Below are 21,729 nucleotides of genomic sequence, written 5' to 3'. Positions count from 1 at the left end.
ATACTGCTATATTCCACTTGTGGAAATTTTAAAAACAAAAGTATTCAGTTCAGTTTGCTAATAATACGTTGATAGTTGTAAAGACAGTTTATGGAATACAAGCATGCTTAGATTAATTACAATTATACTAGAGATAATATAAAAATATTTATTTAACAAAGGTTATGATTTTAACAAAATTGCTAGACAGCTAGATATTTTCACATTATCACACATATTGTGTCTGAACATTGTGGATAATTTAAATTATTTATTACTGGTTCTGTACTTACCAACTATGACTCTTTTCTATGCGCTGCATAACATATCTCTAGCAAATATGTAAAAGCAATATATATATATATATATATATATATATATATATATATATATATATATATATATATATAATCTACAATCATTTTGCTGTTCAATTTGGAAATTTTTGACAGCTGAAATTATGGAATGAGAACAGAAATATTGCAAGTAGTTGTGATTTATATTAATTGATATGTTTCAATGCAATAAGACATGACAATGACACGCAGCTTAATTTTAAAATAGCATCCTCAACGTGAATTTCAAAGACAGTCTGAAATGATTTACCTCGCAAAGGCCGGCTTCACTACTCCGTGTACATATAGCATACTACAAAATATCTTCTATTAAAACTGAATGCTCTGACTGATTAATTTTAAAATAAACATTTCCGTCACTTTTGTGTCAAAAATTAAAATCTAGAGCTGTTGATGTTTTAAACCGCTATTTTTCCTTTTTTCCCATATGCAAGCTACTGAAGACTTTCGTGTACAGTAACCCCATCATATCTTTTCTTCTTTTTTCTCTTTTGTTTCTTTCTTCCTTTTTCTCTGATCTTGTCTTCGTATTTTACATCGGTAGCTGGAGTTTCGGGAGATACATATTGTCCTGAGTACTCTTGTTCCAATCATCTGACGTGTTTATATTACTAGCCGTGCCATCTTGAATTAGTTCAGTCACCGTAACTTCGAAGGCTGAACTAACATTGCGCTCGTGACCTAATGAATGTGGAACAACAGCTTCGCCCGATATAGGTGAATTGTCATCTGGCTCTTTATCGGACGTTTTCCTTTCTTTTTTCTTTTTCTTTTTCTTCTTTTTATCTTGTTTCCCTTCATTCTGGCTTGCATCGGGATGTAAGGATCCTTTGTTTACAGCCATTTCTTCAGTTTCATTAGCTGGATGAACTTTATGTCGGCCCTTCGTACCCTTCCTTTCCCTTTTCCTTTTCTTTTTCCTTTGTATGTTGTCACCATTCTCTCTATCCTGATTCGATGTGTTATGTTCCACAGGTTGATCTCCGTGGACATTCGTTTGTTGTGATGATGAAGGTCTGTCTATTTTTAAATAAGTCGATTCTGGTGGAACACAAGGTGGGAAAGACGGAAGAATGGGGGTATGAGAAAAATGATCGATTTCCGGGAAAGCCTGACCTTTTTCGCCTGTTTCTATGCTGTGGAAGAAACATGAATAAATAAGCACATAAGAAGTTTAAGAAAAACAAATTTAAGTAAGTAAGCATGTTTGTATGTGAGAAAGCCAAATCGGAGCTGTTCCGCAGAGATTGGGTGTGTGTGTGTCAACATAATTATCTTAGTTATCTAGCCCATATACACACAAAATGATCAAAACTACATTCATAAGAATTACTTTGTGTTTAATTATGAAACAAGCAAATGAATCATCTCTGACCAGAATCCAAACATAAATGGGTTTCAGTATTTGCAGGACGAGTACCTCAACATAATACATGAAGTCTGATTCTCAGAAACTTTGTTTCTAAAATGTCAATTTTTAAAATAACAAATCATTGTTTCACAGAATAAGCTTTACGTAAGAAATATTTTAAGAACACAACTACATACCCTGCGTTTCAACGACATTTAACTGCAGAATTTAAAAACTGCGTGCACTTCTAACACTTGATATAAAAACAATACATACTATGATTTTTTGTTTCATACGTTTGATTTTATGAAGGCGAAAGCTGTCTTACTATTTTATTCAGCTTTCATATGAAAAGTTCATGTAAATATTTTTTATGCAAGCGAAAAGTGGAAGTGCCATTCCAATGAAAATTTAACAAAGACCATTAGTTTAAATGTTCAACATGAAGTGATCTCCTAGAAAATTAATGGTATCGTTACACAATAGTTAAAGGAAAAAGTTATCCTCTACTTGCCTTTATTTCATGCAGCAATTAATTATAAGGATTTTCCAGTTTGCTTTTTTACCTTCGCAGAAGTATGAACCCAAAATAAAACACTATGCAAAATTAAGTATGATCAGCCTCGCGTAAAAATATAGTTTAACTCCTTGATGTAACCGAACTGAACCCCAAAAATATAAAATATTACGTCACCAATCTAACTGAATGGTTCAGAATAATCTTCAGATAAATCTTTTCACTGATACTGTACAAGACTGTTAGCATTTAATACATTTTGTTCATTTAATATGTTCATCATTAAAAGCCTGTAACGTTATGATAGACAATAGGAATTCAAAATAGAATTTTTAAAGGAAATCGAAAAATGATAACAATCTGCATTTGTTGTTCCTTTCTAAAATATTTACAAAATGAAGAATGTGGTATATGTTATAAACGCAAATTTGAGTGATATGTCTTAGTTTATTTTTCTGACTTGTATGAGTACCATGTATTAATTAATTCTCCTTCACTTCCATACATATATGGTCCATGTACCTTAGCTCATTTTTTGTTTTGTTTTGGGCAGGCTCAATTGTGGGAGAAACACATAAATAACGTGTTTATTTGCTTCACATGCATGGAATATCAAATAAATGATATTCATTATCTTTGTGTGGATGGGCACAGGCACATGATTGATTTTGTTCATTTAGTGTAGTTTTATATAGATGCCCGTCAAAGTTTATTGTCAAATTACAAAATTGATAGGAGGAGATATTATCAAATAGATTGCCATAACTAAAATAAGGATTTTTAACAGCATGTTTCTTAGTGAAGCTTGAAGGGCGAAGGTAGTAAACTTAAATGTTATCAATATTAAGATTATTCAACAAAGCTGGAAACAATTGTCTTTAAACGAAGCACTTAAGATAAAATTTCCGTGTTTATATTTTGGTTATTGGAAAACAGGTATATTGTCCAGAGCAAGATGCTTTACAACTCAGGACTTTCTGGGATACAAGTTTTCTTTGTCTCCTGCTTCATATCCTGGATACTTTGAGCGCAGCGAAGAATGCCTTTTTCCTTAGCCATGTTATTATAGCTATTACTGATGGGATTGATCTTTGGTACAACCGTATCATACTGCTTTAACGTATATAATCATTATACATAAAATAATGACTATATATGATTGATAACGTTATATATTAATTTGGAATTAGACACTTCTATTAATACTCAGGCTGTTGGCTGCTAATATTAGGCTAGTTGTGTACAACTTTATCTGATACAGTACTAACAGTTGGGCTGGTCAGTAGGTGTGAAAACTAATTGTTGTTTGGATTCAGTTTCAACTTCTTGGAAGAAGATATACATAGTTAAAAAGATTATTCAGATGTATTGACAATGCAATTAATTACTCTCTTGTTATAATCTACAACCGTTCATTTATATTCGCAACACACACAGAAACACACACACACACACACACACACACACACACACACACACACACACATTCTCGAATGACATTCGTGCAGTAAATCATTATATTGTTTCGCTTATCGTTTAATCTTAACAAGAGTATTTTTCTGTCACTTATTTATATTATATCTACATCTTGATATTTAAAGATGCTGTAATTTGTTTCGAAGCTGAATCAGTTTGAATTCACTTTTCAGTCTGGTGTGGTTGGATTTAATGAATCATATTACATGTTACATTTACCGGAGGTACCTGAATACTATTTTATTGAAGAACCACTTGTTAAAGATATGAGTAAATTTCTTCATATGTTTGAACTTTTAGCGAAAACATATGAACGACATACTACAAAAAATATAGTTTCATTCTCTCACCTTTCTTGATGAAGTTTGAAGCAAAGACATTTAATTTTCCAGCAAATGACAACTGACACCACTGCGAATAGGACCGCAACAGCAATAGAAACAGCAACTGCGACTGAAAAGGAATCATAGTCTGAATAAGTATCTGGATAACAATTAAACGAGAATCGTATCACTTAATCCTTCACTTCATCTTCAATATGTATAGTGTTTTCGTTAAAACATTTTCTTCTTTGCATAAGTCATTTTAGGATCAACATATCGATTTGATTATAATATAAGATCAACGGAAATATTTATGTAGTGAGCTCCGGTACTGAAAGACAAATCTGCGATGCTGGGGTGCGATTCATAGAAAACCACTGGGTTAATTTTAAAGTGTGCTCTACCTTGTACAAATTTCAAATGAAATCATGTGCCACCTGAATGCGACATAAAACAAAAAGTTTAATTTCTTTGCTTTTCAGGTGAAAATAAAGTTACAGAAGATTAGATGATATAAGAATAAATCATCTGACTACAACCAATAAATAAGTCAAAAAATAATATTGATAAAATTCATAATATTAGAATACAAATTCTTACAGTATATCAATTAACAAAGTGTTCGTCAACTGAATAAGTTTCAAGTTTCAGTACCTTAATTGCAGAAGATAGCTGTACACTGCATGGTAAAGTATGCTGCATACAGGACGAATAGCTTGGAGCTTTCTTTGTCGATTACACCTGTTGGTAACATTTTACTTAGAATATACTGTAGTTGCAGCGCATCTGCTGCATTAAATAAAGTAATGTGCAGGCTCAGTGGAAATTTATCAATTAGGTAATCTCCGAAAGAGGTTATGAAATTCGACACATGAGTATAAGTAACACAAAAATGAAGTATCAAGTCTGTATAAACATTACCACACCTAACACACAAATCGAGCAGTGTTTGAGGAACAGCAGCCCATAGTTTAGCTACATATGTACATACCTTAGTGTGTTGTCTGGCTTTATCCGACTGCCACAATGAGCATTGCGTCATGCGAAGTCAGCTTTGAGTTAATTCGATGACCCAGATGTGTTGCCGAATCAGTAACCCGCAAACATGACGGGCCAAGATACCATTTCATACTGATATAATTCTTGTATTAGGGATCAATAATGATAATGTATCACTTTGAGACACTAAGCTCGAATCGCCACTTATTACTGTAGTTGTATGCTATATTTAACAGCTTTTGCTGATTACTAGGATGTATAGCCAAAAGTGAAATGTCATCAGCTAGGGATGGATTTCTCACAGCTAAGGATCCAATCTTTGCTCCAAATCCACTATTTTCTAACTGTAGCAGCAAGTCATTTATAAATATTGTGTACATCAAGGTTGACAAAACACTCCCTTGTCTCACTCCTTGGCCAATTGAGAACCAATCCGAAAATTGCCCATTGACAAAAACTTTGCTCTGTAAATTTGTATATATGTTAAAAAATATAAAAAGGGATTTATCCGTAATTCCCAGCATGAATAACTTACAAATTAGTCCTTTGTGCCACACGGTATAAAATGCCGTTTTTGTATCAAGAAAAGCAGCAAAAACCCGTGAACCCATGTTTACGTTATAATGTACTGATTGCAACAGCAAAACACTCGCTGTTGTGCAGCCTAAGCCTTTTTGGTAACGATGTTGTTGTGAACTGGGTATATTAGAATTAGTATTTCTGAGCCAATTTACCAAACGTTCATGAATAATTTTCTCAAAAGTTTTGTAGATAACAGGCAGTAAAGTAAGAGGCCTGTAACTTTCGAGGGTGTTCTTTGATTTTCGGTTACCTTTGTGCAGTGGTATTACTAACCCTTTCTTGCAATATACAGATATGTAAGACTGATCAATCATCTGAGGAAATAAAATTATCATACACTCGATGAAGTTGTCGCTGCCATATATCAAATGTTCTTTGCAAATTTGATAATAGCTCGATGTTTTTGATTTATTTAGATGTTTCATGATTTCTCTTTCTTCGTTTACACTAATACTAGTCCGTAAGGCCTCAGTATGGCTTAGTCCGTATTGTAGACTCCGATTTAATTCTCTTTCTATAAATTCATCACTGTTTTCGTAAAACCTATGGCTCAAAGTTGGCGTGTGAATCTCTTCATAGTATCTGGCAAAGCCATTTGTGATGGGATCACGGAGACAAACTCCATCAGTTGATAGCTCCTGACAAATATTTATATTGTTCCCTATCTTAGCATTGCTCATTTTCCCAAAAGTGTCTTACATCGCATTCATGTGCTTTTTCAGTTTCTTCATATGCCTCAACCATATATTTTTCCACAGCCAGTTTTCGAACGTTTCGAAAGTCTCTCTTTTTATCTTTATACTCTCTGTAAGAGTTAAATTGACTTTCCCTCGGTCTTCCATCATTTATCCAAGTATTCATAACTTGTCTTTGAAGTGTATGTGCTTCTTTGAGTTCATTTGACAAGTATCGTTTCGCATGATAATTGAATTTAGACTTTGGAAGTGCGATGTCGCTTGACTGCTGTATTGCATTAACAATGTGCCCGTAAAACCTATCAACATTGTCCAAAATAGTATCTATATCAATAGTTTTCAGGCGAAGGTCCAGCTCAGTTTGATATTTTGTCATGATATCAGCGCCTAATGTATTCCAAGCTATGTTATTTATCTTCATAGACTGTTTGAAGTCTCTCCTACAGGTCACTGTGCTAAGGGAAGTAAGGATAGGGAGGTGTTCAGATATCACGTGCTCTTTGTGATCTGAAACAATGTGCACACTCCGTAATCTACCTATGCATTAATCCGACAATATAAAATGTTCAATTATCGTTTTTGCTGGTGTGAATATATAAAGATAACCAGTGCATATTATTAAATGTCCGGCACTCATTAGATTATTACATCACAAAACCTCATTAAATGCCCTATCGTTGTAATCTCTGAAAATGTCTGGTTCATAATAGATTTTGAATCAACTCAGTTTGCGCTTTGTAACAATCTATGCCATACAATAGTGTTGGCATATATACACAACAAATATATATATTTTGCCTATCTGGAAATTTGAATTATATGCCAACAATTCTGTCACTATAACCGTCATCTATGAAGTTAGCATATTTCATGAGAGAGGTTTTGTAGGAGATTGCAACTCCTCCTTTACCACATTTACCTATCTTGGTCTTGTTTTCCGCTTCTCCAGACACCGTATTGTTTTCTGAAACACAAAAGCTTTTATAGCTTCATTATGTTCACATATTGGCATTGCTGATGATGATGAGAGTTCAGATGATTCAGAGTCCTTTGACGCAAATATTGCTTTCACTACGCTGTTGGTCAAAATTTATAGACGAAAATGTGAAGTTTAAGTCAGATTATAATTGTATTCAATTACTGAATAATTTGACAGAAACGACACATGCTAAAGTAATATATATCAACCAGCTTGACAAGAACTTTTTGTTGTCGTTCGGAATAGTGGTATTTGGAGACGAAGATGTCAATTGTTTTGGCTGATATTTACATATACAAGCTTCCTCAGTTTTCAAAGAAGTGTTTCATTCCTTGGAAATGGTTCTAATGGTTCTTTGTTAACTATTTTTGGACTGGCTTCATTAGGCTATCCAACTAAAGTGAAAATTTAAAGGAAGTATATGCTTCGTTTGTCCCTCAAGGTGATGGTCCCAAAATGAATTGAAGCAGTCGTTAAAAGTTAATAGCAAATTAAAATTTAAAAATGACTTAAGGACATGGCTACCTCTCAAGAATTAACTTTCCATAAAAATAAAAGCTTGACTTGCTTTGTAAAAATCATATTACTGGTATATTGGGAAACTTAAAAGAAGCGGACTTTATTACATGGATCAGTTAACTTAAATCTGATCTTACTCGACATGTTCGAACATCTTTTATGAAGAAAATCGTTTCTATGTAAATTGCCATCCTTGGAACAACTTGAAACGCCATCCAGCATGTATGTGTTTTGATCAACTTCTGCTGAACGTATTTTAAAGGTCCTCATACAACGCTGCTTTATGTTTGATTGATTTCCAATTAGATTTTTTAGAAAAGCTGGTTTTAAGTCTTTCAAATTTGAATAACTGTTGCCATCTTAGGTAGACGATCGACGTGACTTGCAAAACGTAGATAGGCAGGAATTCATTGATGCCTGTTTGTCAAATTTGAGTAATTTCTATTGTGCGGATTTTTAGATATATTTGTTCAAAGGTTTTTATGCTTAGCAATGACGGCCATATTTGATGGTCCATCAGAGTTATTGTTACAGATTGTTTTATGTCAGAACATATTCTTCCAAATTTGGAAACATTCCTTTGACGTTTTTATAAAATTTCATTTAGAAGTTTTGGTTTGGTTAGGTGTTTTACGTCACAGCAACACACGTAGGTCATTTAGTGTTGAGTCATTCGAAGTAAAGTGCCTTGCCCAACGACACACCATGATAGCTGGCCTAATCTTTCCTGAATCTAGGGGCATAGAGGGCTACTACCCCTTTTATTCCTGCAATTTAGGCATTACAAGGACATGCTTTCAATAATCAATTTGTAAAAACGAACAATAAACCTTCTGGTTGCTTCGCGAACATGTTATTTTTACTTCTTTGGGAATCGGTCGGTTCTGACCCACACTTCCTAGATCCTACTATACTATACTATACTATACTATACTATACTATACTATACTATACTATACTATACTATACTATACTATACTATACTATACTATATTCAGTATTTTTGCAATCTCAATGCTACAGTTGTCGTGGATAACGACTGTGAATATTGTATACATACTTAGAGTAGATGTTTTATCGCCGCTGGAATTTGGCTTAACGGAGGTTGTAATATATAATATCACCGATTCACTTTTGATATTTGTCGATGTTGTTGATGTTACTGTTGCCTTGGCGGTTGTTCTTCGCATTGTTGCTGTTCTCTGCGTCATCATCGTCACTGATGTTGTAGATATGGTAGTTGTAGATGCTGAAATAATCTTTAACTAATTAGGATTTAAGAAGTTAGGTAACTCATGATACATTCTTGTCAAAATACGTGTTTAAATCCACGAAAATAACTGAAATGTATCAAAGCAGTAAAAGTCGATAGTCATAAAATGATGATACAAATCCACTGTTGCAAGTGAAACACAGTGTTCGCAAAGTTTGTTGTCTTAATTTGGCCAGAGGTGTGGTGGAACGATGACGGAGTACATTGTTGAGCCTTTTATCCTGCACAATAATGCACCATGCCACCAATATGGTCAAATGTATTTTATATACGGGGATGGAAAAAGACGGAAAAGGCATTACTGCGTGCCCGACTTTTGTCAGTCTACCGATATTTTTTCTCATAAGAGTTGAATATGTCTGACTAGGTTATCAAAGCTTATCCAATCGAAGATCTACTTATTTTCGTAAATCTGTTGAAGTCTTAATATTAAAACGGTTCATTTTTGCAATATCCATATGTAATTGTCATGATATTCGTCCTATAAAATCCTATAATATATATTAGGTATTTCAGATTTACCCGTATCTCCGCAAATCGTATAAGATCAAAAGGGCCTTGATGTTTTCTCTACTGTTTACCAAGGGGTACTAGTAAGAAGAAGGAATTAATGACGCGTAACTCACTGAAATAATAATTGTGTACGTTTGACCTTTATGCAATGGGAATATCGGCATAACTTATTTTGAATGAATATAACTATAAACAGACGGACAGATTTAAGTGGTCACAATATTCTAGGATTTCTATCTTGCTTGAATCGTCATTAAAACCTTTGTATTTGTTTGTTGCAAACGCAAATAAATCTTTTTATTATATACTTAAGTGTGACATATAAATACTTCTCGGCGAAATAATTTTCATTTTTTCATTCCAACATTTTCACATGTGAAAAATATATCCTATTATTTTCACTTGCCAAAAAATATATGTTTATATTTTCACATGTAAAAATAAAATATCTTTAATATCACATTTTCACATGTTTAAATATAATGTTTTTCATTATGCCATGCGCAGATTTACATTCTGTGCGTCTAAAAAATGTGTACCTGCAGCAACAATACCGAGCAACGATAAACTCGCTGTGATGCATTGCTGAAAATGATAGGGTACAATAGTTTAGAAAATGCAAAAATGTAATTTATTTCAACAGATTAGGTCAAAAAATTCAATCGCTCTTTTAAGTCACGCATACGTTTATTATCATGCTATGAAAGATGTGAAATTACGAAAAAGGGGTGGGGATAGGGTGTTTTGCTGAAGAGTGAGTTGAATCTTGTAAACTTCGATCCTTGAGTAAATCTGGTATATAATAAAAAGAAAAGTTACATATCTCATCTTGTGCTACCACACTCTATAGATTTTAACTCATAGCTTCGTCATTCGTTAAAGTATCAAATATTTGGTACCATATGATGAAAAATATACGATATTAAAGTAGGAAAAGACAATGTCCTCTCTTCCCATCTCATCCAGGAATGAAAGTATTTATTACTTGGCAAATAAAGTATAAAATCTCTTTTTGTCACACATTTATTAACATTTATTCGGCAATGATGTTGGTGTGTTTTCTTTGCTTTAAAATTGCATGATAATGTCTTTGCCCACAATTTCATTCGTTTCCAATCTTTAATACATGCTTTGTCATATCTGATTTTTTTCCATTGCTTTAATATATAAGTTGCACAATAACGTTCAGAATTGTTGGGCAAGGAAAACATATTGCAACAGATGGCTCATGTGAATGTATATTCATTGATCTGTTAATTCGACCAATTGACGTATTTTCCTCGTGATTGTCTTATTTATTTTTGAGGGTAATCAGTCGATGAGGTTTTGTACATTGCAGTCTAGACTGATTGCCCTGTAATGCAACTCAAAACTGCCTATGAAACAACACAATATTCCAAGCAATTTAATTTTTGTCATATTTTCCATGAGAACACTAAATCTCTGACGTTAAGAAGAACACCAAACATTATATACAACGTGTTTTAGATGTGGCAGAAATTGCACTTTAAGGTGTTCCAGAAAGTGCGCTTTAGGTGTGGCAAAATTATTGGAGAATTTAAACAGATGTATCATTTTAGAATGTGGACAAATGAGGCGTTGTGGAACGTTGTACAGTTACAACAATTAAAGTTGATTTCTAACTGATTTCTGAAACGTATATATTAAACTCCTTGCTATGTCGAGAAAGTATAAACTTCAACGTGTTGTTCTTTATTTTATTATCTCCACCTTTAGCAATATGAATATGTTCGATGTTTCAAGTATTTCTAAGAAAGGAGTTCTCCATGGTGATACAATTCACATTACTGGAAAAAATAAAGGAGATATAATAAAATACATTCTTCCAATAATTAAGTTCAATTTCTGTCAAGTCAAAAAGTCACTAGAAAAAGAAAAAGGTTATTTTGGTCACAGTACAATAGACAGACGGATAGGTAGATTTATTGATATACCTGGCTTAAACCAACTCATCCCTATCCAGAAGTATCCATCTGGTAACCATGGTTTACATAGTGTTTCATCAGTAGCAATACGGTATGGAACAAGGCCTGTATTATGCTGAAGACATTCAGTCTCTGCCTCATGCCAAGTCATTTCAAATCCAGTCGACTTGAATACGCATTTATTGGGTTCTAAAGATGGAAAAAAATTGATTTACTCTGAAACTAAATTATATTGTTTTATTTTTCGGCTTTGCGGTATTGTCTCATATTGAAAAAATCAACACGCATTGCTAGATAGTAGGATGATTACAAAATTACAAGAAACGGAATCTCATCGATGAAAACTTTGCTGACATTAATCTACGACATATGCTTATTGAATTAGTACGAGCCTTAAGTAAAACACTGTACATTTTCGGCTTTTTGATATTGTCTCATATTTCAAAATTAAAAAGGCATGGTTAACATGACACTGGAATGATTACAAAACTAAAAGATGTGGAGTTATTCCGATGAAAAGTTTCATAATATTAGTCATCGATTTATATGTTAATGACTGGTGACAATTTTACAGCTGGCATTTTGACAGAAGAAGAACATTAAACATAACGGCATAGCTAACTGCAAGTCTATTACATTAGTGACAATCATATACAGCACAATTCTTTTTAACTTTCTTGTACAAATTCTTACCGTCATAGCATATGTAGTGATGTTTTTCTGTGATATCGTTTGTTGCATTGATCTCATATTTATAGTGCACGTCACTGATGGCCTTAAATACGCGTAGATATACAAATCCAAACTCTCCAGATACGTTGATATTTGTCTGCACTGAATGGAATAAACGAAAGTAGAAAATTTACTTTATGACTTGTAAGTACCGATAGCTAAATATATAAGATTAAATATGAATCAAAGATGGTTGATTACAATTCAGTTTCACGACTTAAATTGATAAATCAAAGCAGTGTTCCTTTCTATGTATAAATGCAAGTTCATTTACTGTCGTCTGTCTTTAAGACAGCTTGAATTCCTTTGTCCACAAGTTGATTCGCATTATAAAAGTTGTCCCATTTAATTATGTTAGGGCTATATTTCTAAGTAGCACTGACCAGTCGTTTTTTGTCGCGAATTGTAACGTGCAAGGTAACTAAATTATTTCACGATTAAGCCAATGTTTGAATCACTTACATAATACAAACCGTAATTATGAGACGTCAAAATATTTAGGTAACATCTTCATAGAGTACCAGCCAATCGACAACTGGGATTTTTTTAAATTGCCCGCCTGTATAAAACGTGAATAGTTGGTCGATGAGTTGAAGATATCCCACAATATATTTTTAGACTATTTTCACTTTTTGAAATGTACAAGAAAATTAAATAGCCCACTCGGCCCTTCTAAAATAATGACTATCACTTATCTTTTACAAAAACAAGATAGCTAACATTGTCTATTATAATTAATAGAGTTTCTGATAATCTCTCTGTCTCTCTCTGTGTCTCTCTCTCTCTCTCTCTCATTCTCTCTCTCTCTCTCTCAGCCACAGTACAATATAGCGACGCTAAAATTAGTGATTTTGGCGTGACATGAAACGGATAAATCACTTGGGAAGTTACTAGCCATTATAAATTAAATGGTCGTGACTATTTGATTTTTATGTATGTTCTTGCAAGTATTGTGCCAAAAGAGGTTCTCGGGTATTGCATTCCATCTTTAAACTTCTTCTAATTGAGAAATTTAGTATATCCCCTTAGTTCGGTGAAGTGGGGAAAATTTAAACCTGATTAATAAACTGTTCTTATTTACCAATGTATGCACTTTAACAGTTTATCACGGTCAAACAATTTCCTTGTCTACACCAATCATCGGTGACTGAATATTTTTCTTGCCCATCTACTCGTTGTCTTTTTCTCTTTCGTAATTAAACCTGAAGAATATATATGACTTTGGAATAAAACACTACAATTTGTTGCTTATGAATAAGCATCACCAGATAACATAATAAAATAAATATTCTAAATAAATGCAACAATTTACTTTATACAAAGCCCGTGATATGAAACTCTTAGTTTAACATATACTAAACAAATCGGAGTTAACTCCCTTGAGAACATATAAACGCTATCGCATGCACATTCTTTATGAATAACGAAATTGTCTAGCACATCTGCACTGAATGGAAATTTATGTATTTTCATTATACGTATTGACTCATTACAAAATTCTTTAATATCTCAATATATTTCATTTATGAACATAATTTATGATAAATGTCGCCGCAGTTAAAACAAAAATGCGTCTTGGCGTAATTTTTTACTTAGGTTCAATAAAGAGACTCGCGAAGGAAAAACCATGGAAAGCTCCAGGAAGAACCACCGACACACGAAAGGTTACTGGCAAGCTTTCTCACGTACGCACGTTTAGCTAAGCATAAGACACGAACCCACGCAGACATATTTGAGATCGCAGTGGTCAGGAACAAGGAGTACTTTCGACCACTGGACCACTCGGAGCCCCTCAATAAAGTGAAACCTAGGAGTATTACAATTGATTTTCATCAATGACCGCAGATCCTTTCTAGTCAAGGGCATGTTTTAGTAACTCTTTTACTGTTCTTATTTTATGAAGTACAATAAGTTTTAAAACAATTGTATTTTCACCGGAATGGACATTCAGTTTGTTGATAGTATATTAAAACTACTATTACTACTACTGCTGCAGGTACGACTGTTTCACCAAGGCTAACTCAATTAGGTGCATATTAAAACTTATGTATTCTGAACCCATCCCTTGTGCAATGTTTATGAATCACTCATCCAATAAATAAGCTATAAGCAGAGGATTATATACGCTAAATAATATATCAATCTCTCTCTCTCTCTCTCTCTCTCTCTCTCTCTCTCTCTCTCTCTATATATATATATATATATATATATATATATATATATACACTATTTAAAGTGTGGACGTCAGATGGTGTGGTGAAAGTGCATGGATTTCAGTTGAGGTAACAATTTGTGTAAAATGTTAGATTTATTTTGTCTCATAAATTTGTATTTCGAAGATTTTAAACCGTAGAATCATATTGGCAATTTTTATACTCAACACAACCTCTTCATGTTTAAAACCGAATCCATCCAGCAAGGGATCGCTCGTGTCAGGAATTGATTAAGTAAGAAAGGAAAAAAAATATCAGGACGAACACTGACAAACTAGCTATCAAAAAGCCTAAGTGGCGTCGATTCTCGTCGAATGTTTGTCTTAAGCAATTGCACAACAGATGCAAATAAGATTGAAGATTGCACTGACGCAACATCTAAAGTTTCAAATAGCACATTTAAGAATACAGATCATGTAAGGGATAATAAACTGAGTACGTTGCTTTGTGTCTCTTGTTCGTTGCTTTGGTGTCTGTTTGTAAGTAGAATGAAACCTGGTGTTTCTTAAAATAGTACGTGATTTGCTTATGCAGTATTTAATATATCAATAAAATTGGTTTAATTCTAAGGAAAGGCCATAGGTATTTTGTGGTAAATATAAATTGTGGCACAAAAATTGTCATACGAACCTCAAATGAAAGTGGATCCTCTTTCTACGCAGACGATATATCATTCTGCATTATTGTATATCTTAAAGATATATTATTAAGCATATTGTATTTTGAGACTGAATTGAAAAACATTTTTATAAGAGGGTTTAATTTCAAATTATGAATGTGCAATACCTTCACAATATTCATAAAATCGTCCCAACCAGACTTATGCGTCTCTTTGTGTTGATATTGATCAGCTTAATTTGGTTGTTGTTGTTGTGGGATTTAAGGCCATGTTTCAGCACACGATAGGCTATGCATGGCGGCCACTATCAATAGTGTTGGACTTAATTTAGTATTATTTATGAAGTTCCATTGTGTCAATGAAGCACAAGAAATCCACTAAAAATAATCTTTTCAACACTGTTACACTTACGCTCCGAATAGTATATTTAGAATAATTGTGAGAAATTCTGTATTGGTACTGGCCATTTCTACAATTTCCAGGCCAATAGCAAGCCCAATGCATTCACATTACCAGCACTACATAAGTATTGGCAGAACATTGTTACCTATATACCTATTGCAATAGTTTTACAAATAGAATGTTAAGAAGGAGAGTCGGATGTTTTGAATTATATCATAATGGTTTATTTATTATCAGTCTTTAATATATATTACCTGTGTAATGATACACATATACTGTATTGTCAGAGCCGCACGATACATTCCTGTCTCCGGGACATGAAAAATTGCAACCTCTCTCTGTGGCGTAAGCACCCCGTGTTGCATTACAGAAACAATCTTGTTTCTACATATAGAGAAAAATATATAATACAAAAAGATATCCAAAGGAAAACTCTATTTTGTGTTAATCTAGGTGATATAGATTATAATCGTTGGTGCCACTTTGGCCACTATCTTAATCTATGGCAAGAACAAAAAAAATGATTCTGTAATTTATTCTGGATTTTGAGTAACATCTGTTCAGAAGAAACGCATACTATCAGATAAAAACATATAAAGAAGGTAAAATCAAGTTTTTGTTACATAGCCATTTAACCTTACATATTTCGTCTAGAATTCGACACTGCTGTGTAATCTGCAAATGCGTAACACACACCAATACTGGAACTACTTAAACGTCTTCTTTAAATGTCGCACGCCGACGCTGCTAAATACAGTGAATAGAATATTTATAAATTCCATTTTATCTTGCAGTTCATCTGTACAGTAAATCTAAATATATTTCAAAAGCATAAAGTACAGGTATCCAGTAAATACATAGTTCGTTCGTGGTTTATTCCAAATTAGAAAAAATAACTGGTTTGATTTTGTTCATGAATACGTCTAGGCCAAATGGCCTCAACCTGTCCCTACGCAAGATCAAACTCGTTCTTTCCGTCTACTCATTAGAAAACATGTATATATCTTCCTCTGCACATAAAGGTCTTCTGTATATAAATCACTTATCGTTCTTTGAAATGTCTCTAATTTGTATGATATGTGTGCTCTGTATATGTGGCTATTAGGGTTAATGATTCACAAAAATTAGGTTATGTATAAAATAGAAATGAAGATCAAATATGAATAAAGCAATCAACAAACTCAAAACGGAAATTATAATCATATAATATATTTGAATGTGCTATACGATTATTCTTACTTGCAATCCTATGTATTCAGTGTTGTTACGCTCATCAAAACATTGCCTTGGGCCATTTTTGTCTGACAGATTATGACGAGTCGTATAATATGATAGATACTTGAAGCAACCTAGGGAGAAAAAAATATACGCATATCCATGGCTAATCAGCCTAATACGTACTTACAAACATTATCGGAAGGACATATACATTTTAAAGTATTATTTATTTCGGAGAAAATTATGATTATCATATTCCTAGTATATACATATAAAATGTAATTGCTGCTTTAATCGACATACTAAAACTACTTGCAGCTATATAGTAGATAGCAAATGCCGTTCATTTTGAGTTATAAACATCAATTTATAATGCCCTTTATTTCACACATTGACCAACAATATTTAATTTGCCAATGTATGATTTTCAGCTGATAAAACTCGTCAAGTTTGCTAAGCCAAAGCTATAATGTCAATGTTAGCTATAATCGACCGTCTTAGAATTAACACAGCGGCCATGTGCTTGATGTTTTAAAGATTGTCGCAGGGTAGTGTTGAACTCTTAAACAACGTTACCAGCCCGAAGACAGGAATCTTGAGGCAAAAGGTAATACATTGCTCGCCTCTAAAAAAAGGCTTGTGGTTACCACACCTAGGTGTTACAGCTTTGTCCCATTACCTCAGGGAAGCCAGCGGGGTGAACGAGGCGTGTTCTCGTCCTTACCACCGCTGAAAGACCTGATTTTGTGACATTATTTATGTTGCGACAAGCATCTGAAATTAATTCCGTTCGGCACAATGTTCATTAAGTTTATAGAAGATTATGAGTCTTGCAGGGATTTAATGGTCTTATAAAATAATTAAAAAAGGTGCTTGTATTTAGATGTCTGGATTTGTACCTTTAAGGATGCTAGATGTTCTAAGGACATTCTTGATAGTGTTTAAAGCTGTTTTAACATGACTGCTGTTTTAGAGATACATTGGTGATCTGGATATTGTGTTGTATAGGATTGCGAGGAAATTCAAACAGTTTTAATAAGTGGACTGTTTCAGAACTGTCCACAGCCGTATTCTGATATGGTTATGATTTGCTTACGTATTTTAGTCATTTCAAGACGGATGTTTCAACGTCAAGTAATATGCTTTCGGTGTCATAAAATACAGCTAGACCAAACAATGTTATGATAATCGTTTATTATGCATTCTTTTCCTTCTAATGTTATTATCCATTTACACTATATTCTAAATAATTGATCATTGAACATCACGTATACGAACGTCCGATAATATGTGCCGTAAATACTAGACTATATTGTTGTAAGAGTATAATTTATTTTACGTTCGGATTCAATACAAATGCCTTTGTTCTGAATGCAGTTTGTGCAGAAACACTTAAAACTGCACTAATCGAACGTTTAGGATAGCAGAAGTACTAAAATCAGACACCAGGATTAATTGTTAGTCAATCACAGCACCACATATGCAAAAGGTCTTTACATGCCTCTAACCAATCGCCATGTAGTTTATTTTTATATTTAGTATGTAGAGAATTCAATCCGTAAAGAAGTATACTTCAGCGGAGCATGTTTAAACAGAGCTACACATATTGGTATGTGAATCAATACAGAAGGATTAGAATAAAGGAAAGCTCGCAATATCATAGTTTGTAAGGGTTTTATATACCACAGAAACGATTTCCACACAAACTTCAATTCGCTAAGGTATAAAAAAAATTCAGTGGAAGCTGTTTAATAAATTACGTCATCATTGACCAACGATCGGGTCAATACGAATACTAATTGTAAGCTAGATTATATTCAAGCTAATGTCTTGGTCGGACATGTCTACTCAAAAATAAATAAAATTTTGTCAAGATATAATGACTTTTAATGCTCAGATTTATTTCATAGTAATTGATCTAACTGATTAATAAGCACGTTTTTAAATGAATTGTTTCCTTTCGTACGTACCCTCCAATGAAATCCCCTCCACCGTTGCATCTGTTGAACCTGTACAAATAATAATAACACTTGATAAAACAAATTGTCATTCAAAATGTTTGGTTAGTATAATTATTAGTATAATTATTAAAAGGTCTTATAATAACAAAAGTAGTAGCAATGTTTACAAATATGATATCAGATTGTGTCTGAATACGCGTTTGCACATTTTTTCTCGTCGATAGCTTGTATATTAATATACGGGTAGAATATTGCATTTGGCAGAGACTGGACTACTTGTACAAACTTGTCGAACAGCCTGATATTATGTCTATTAGACTTACGTTGCCGTCCAGGCCTCAGTTTTGATCCTTTAGATATTTTATTGGAAACAAAAACTAACATAACCTACGTGCATTATTAAAGAATTCAGATAGCTCATAATTAATCTTCACATCCTTCCATCTGACTGTTTTCGTTTGGGTGATCTTCATCAACAAGGTCTGTACTTGAAACATATTGACTTGCACATTTCTGTAATTATACTATATTACCTTGTTTAACTGTAGACATTATCCTTCATATCATATTCCTAAGGTGATCGATGATGCTGATATTAGTGGTATAATGATTAACTGTAGAAATTCTCAATGAATATTGAACCGCATTTGATATTCAAGCGGGTAAAGCATATCCTCGTGCTTTTAATGTTACGATAATTTTCTCACGTGTAATCTTATCGCAAGTAATCAAGCCATGAAGAAATGACACAATTTATTTTAATTCATATGACATAGGTGCTGGGTGTGGGTTAAATCCCTATGAGAATGTGCAAATATGTTGTAGGAATAATTGCGACGGAGAAAATACGATGAGATCGTTTGGCGGTTGTCGTCCTGAACAACCTTAAATTCTCTGTGCACAAGTACCTCACCCAATCGCACCTCTAAACACAAACAAAAGATAAATAGAAGCGATATTCATCCAAAATCATCTGCAATTAGTATTTTGACGAAGATTCATCTTTGGATTATATCAGCCAATTATTCTTATGCAGGAATATCGGGAATAATGTCAAGAAGTGATCCTTATTGGCGAGGAAAAATGCTTCAAATCAGCTTTCGGACTCAGATTGGTTTAGATTACCTCCCATGAAAATATTTGAAATACTCCATATTTAATAGAAATTCCTCATATATTTAAGACCACTCTTCAACATGAATATGTGCGTTTAATGTTTTCAAGTCAAGATGAAGAATCAATGTATCCGCTTTTAAGAAGATAGAAAATGCCATTAAATTAAACTTGGGTCGATTATGACTTTTGGTGGATATTACCCTTCTGGTGGTGTGAATAGATGTCATAAAATGAAAAGAAAAAAAGAACGCTAAGGCATACTGTTTAGTACGAGATGGAGCCAATGGTATTCTTGGGTTCCTTCAGGTCTACTTCAGATAATGTTTAAGTAATTTAGTATTTTCACACTAGCTTATCTTTTAGCACAAAATCGATTTTAATATTATTACACTTAAAGCAATGTAATACTCTAGGATTTGATGTCAGGTTATTTTATAGACAAATTTTACTGACACGTTATTTTAGTGACAGATTTATTGGCAGGTTGCTTTAATAACGGCCAATCCTAGATACATATGACGGTTTGTAAGAGTCTATATATAACATGAAAAGTAGGAAATTAAAACGAAATCTTAAGCATACCGTTTAGAAGAGATAGAAACCAATAAATAAGGGCAGCGATAATAACGTTGGAAAGGTGCATTTCTCTTTCAGGTAAATACACAACATATAGGTAGTTCCTTCGAAATCAACTTCATTGGTCTGAAAATAAAAATTGCCTATTAATTGCAAAAGGAAAAAAATAAACCTGCTTTTCGAAATTTCTCTAATATAATCGATGGTAGATGTAATTACTGTTTTCCCACGAAAGATGACGTTTTATACAAGGAAGCATATTATGCGACAAAAGGTGATTATAATCCACAAGCTTAAAAATTGTCAAAAATAAACGGAATAGTTTTTAAGAACATCTCTATGTTTTTGTCAAAAGAACACAATATAAAACATATGAAACATTTATTGAAATAGAATTATAAATGTTATGTTAAGCCGTGGCTTGTTGGAAATATTAGACTTTGACCTAATTGTGGTTTTGATAACTATGCGCTTCTAGATTATTTTACGGACAAACATTAAGGATGATGATGGGCATCTATACTAAAGACATAACAAAAATAACGAATACGAATATTGCGTACATTTACAAGTTATTATTTTATAACGCTTGCTTGCTGAAAGACATGGGTCTTCGTCTAAGTTCTTAAACGTTGCCAGATGATAACAACTTCCGCTTTGCGTCTCCATGGTTGTTATCTTAATGTCAACAGTTATGTTACGAGAATGCAGTCTGATAATGATTGTTAGGATTTTCTCGCACTTGAATATGATCTACGCATATTGAATAGAAGTCGAATCATTTCTTCGTAATCCGAATCTCATTAGAAAAATTAAAAAATTACGCATTAATATCTGTATAAATCTTAGAATTTTGAACCCAGGTCCGCGGGTAAACGGCACCCATCGCCTTGCATGTAGACACAAGCCCATATTCCCTCACTACTAATCACACATTACCAAAAAATGATGTTACACATTCGCTATTATATGCACTCGTGTATAGCAGACACACTCGCATTCTTCTATAGGAATCCACATGAAATTGATCTACTTTCCGTTCTGTCTGGTGTATGTTTATAATTCTCTATTATTAATTTTATATACCTTGAGTTCTTTCATAGGAATCCGGAATGACTGTGTAGATACATGAAAAATAATTGCTAGGTCGACTCCAAAAATAATCCAAGACTAATCCACGAATACAATTTTTGTAATCCTAATAATAAAATGTTCTGATGATTTAAAGTTCGAGTTCCAACGAAGAATCCAAGCTGGAAGACAATAACGTATGCTGTAATCTGTAATCTACAGTTCCTAGTAGAAACAAGAAATATCATTCCAGTTTTGGAAATCTGAATATATTTTTAAGAGCTTCCTTTGTTCAGGAATTTCATATGAGTTA

At 33.3% G+C, this 21,729-nt stretch overlaps 1 protein-coding gene across 1 annotated transcript; it reads right to left on the bottom strand.

Moving 5' to 3' along the window:
• Positions 1-703: 703 nt before the first annotated feature.
• On the bottom strand, positions 704-20,473 carry LOC149769837 (uncharacterized). Its single transcript, XM_089949763.1, has 10 exons — positions 20,352-20,473; positions 18,663-18,701; positions 16,714-16,823; positions 15,729-15,858; positions 12,202-12,342; positions 11,518-11,697; positions 8,837-9,025; positions 7,198-7,242; positions 4,030-4,132; positions 704-1,471 (listed from the first exon to the last, which is right to left on the bottom strand). The coding sequence occupies exons 1-10, from the start codon at positions 20,410-20,412 to the stop codon at positions 868-870; spliced, it is 1,602 nt and encodes a 533-aa protein (XP_089805889.1). The 5' UTR covers positions 20,413-20,473; the 3' UTR covers positions 704-867.
• Between the last annotated feature and the right edge of the window lie 1,256 nt (positions 20,474-21,729).

This window comes from Sinohyriopsis cumingii, unplaced genomic scaffold (genome assembly GCF_028554795.1).
Source record: "Sinohyriopsis cumingii isolate HCF-2022 unplaced genomic scaffold, ASM2855479v2 utg003245l, whole genome shotgun sequence".
Classification (NCBI taxonomy): Eukaryota; Metazoa; Mollusca; class Bivalvia; order Unionida; family Unionidae; genus Sinohyriopsis; species Sinohyriopsis cumingii.
This window is presented reverse-complemented; position numbering and strand designations above follow the sequence as displayed.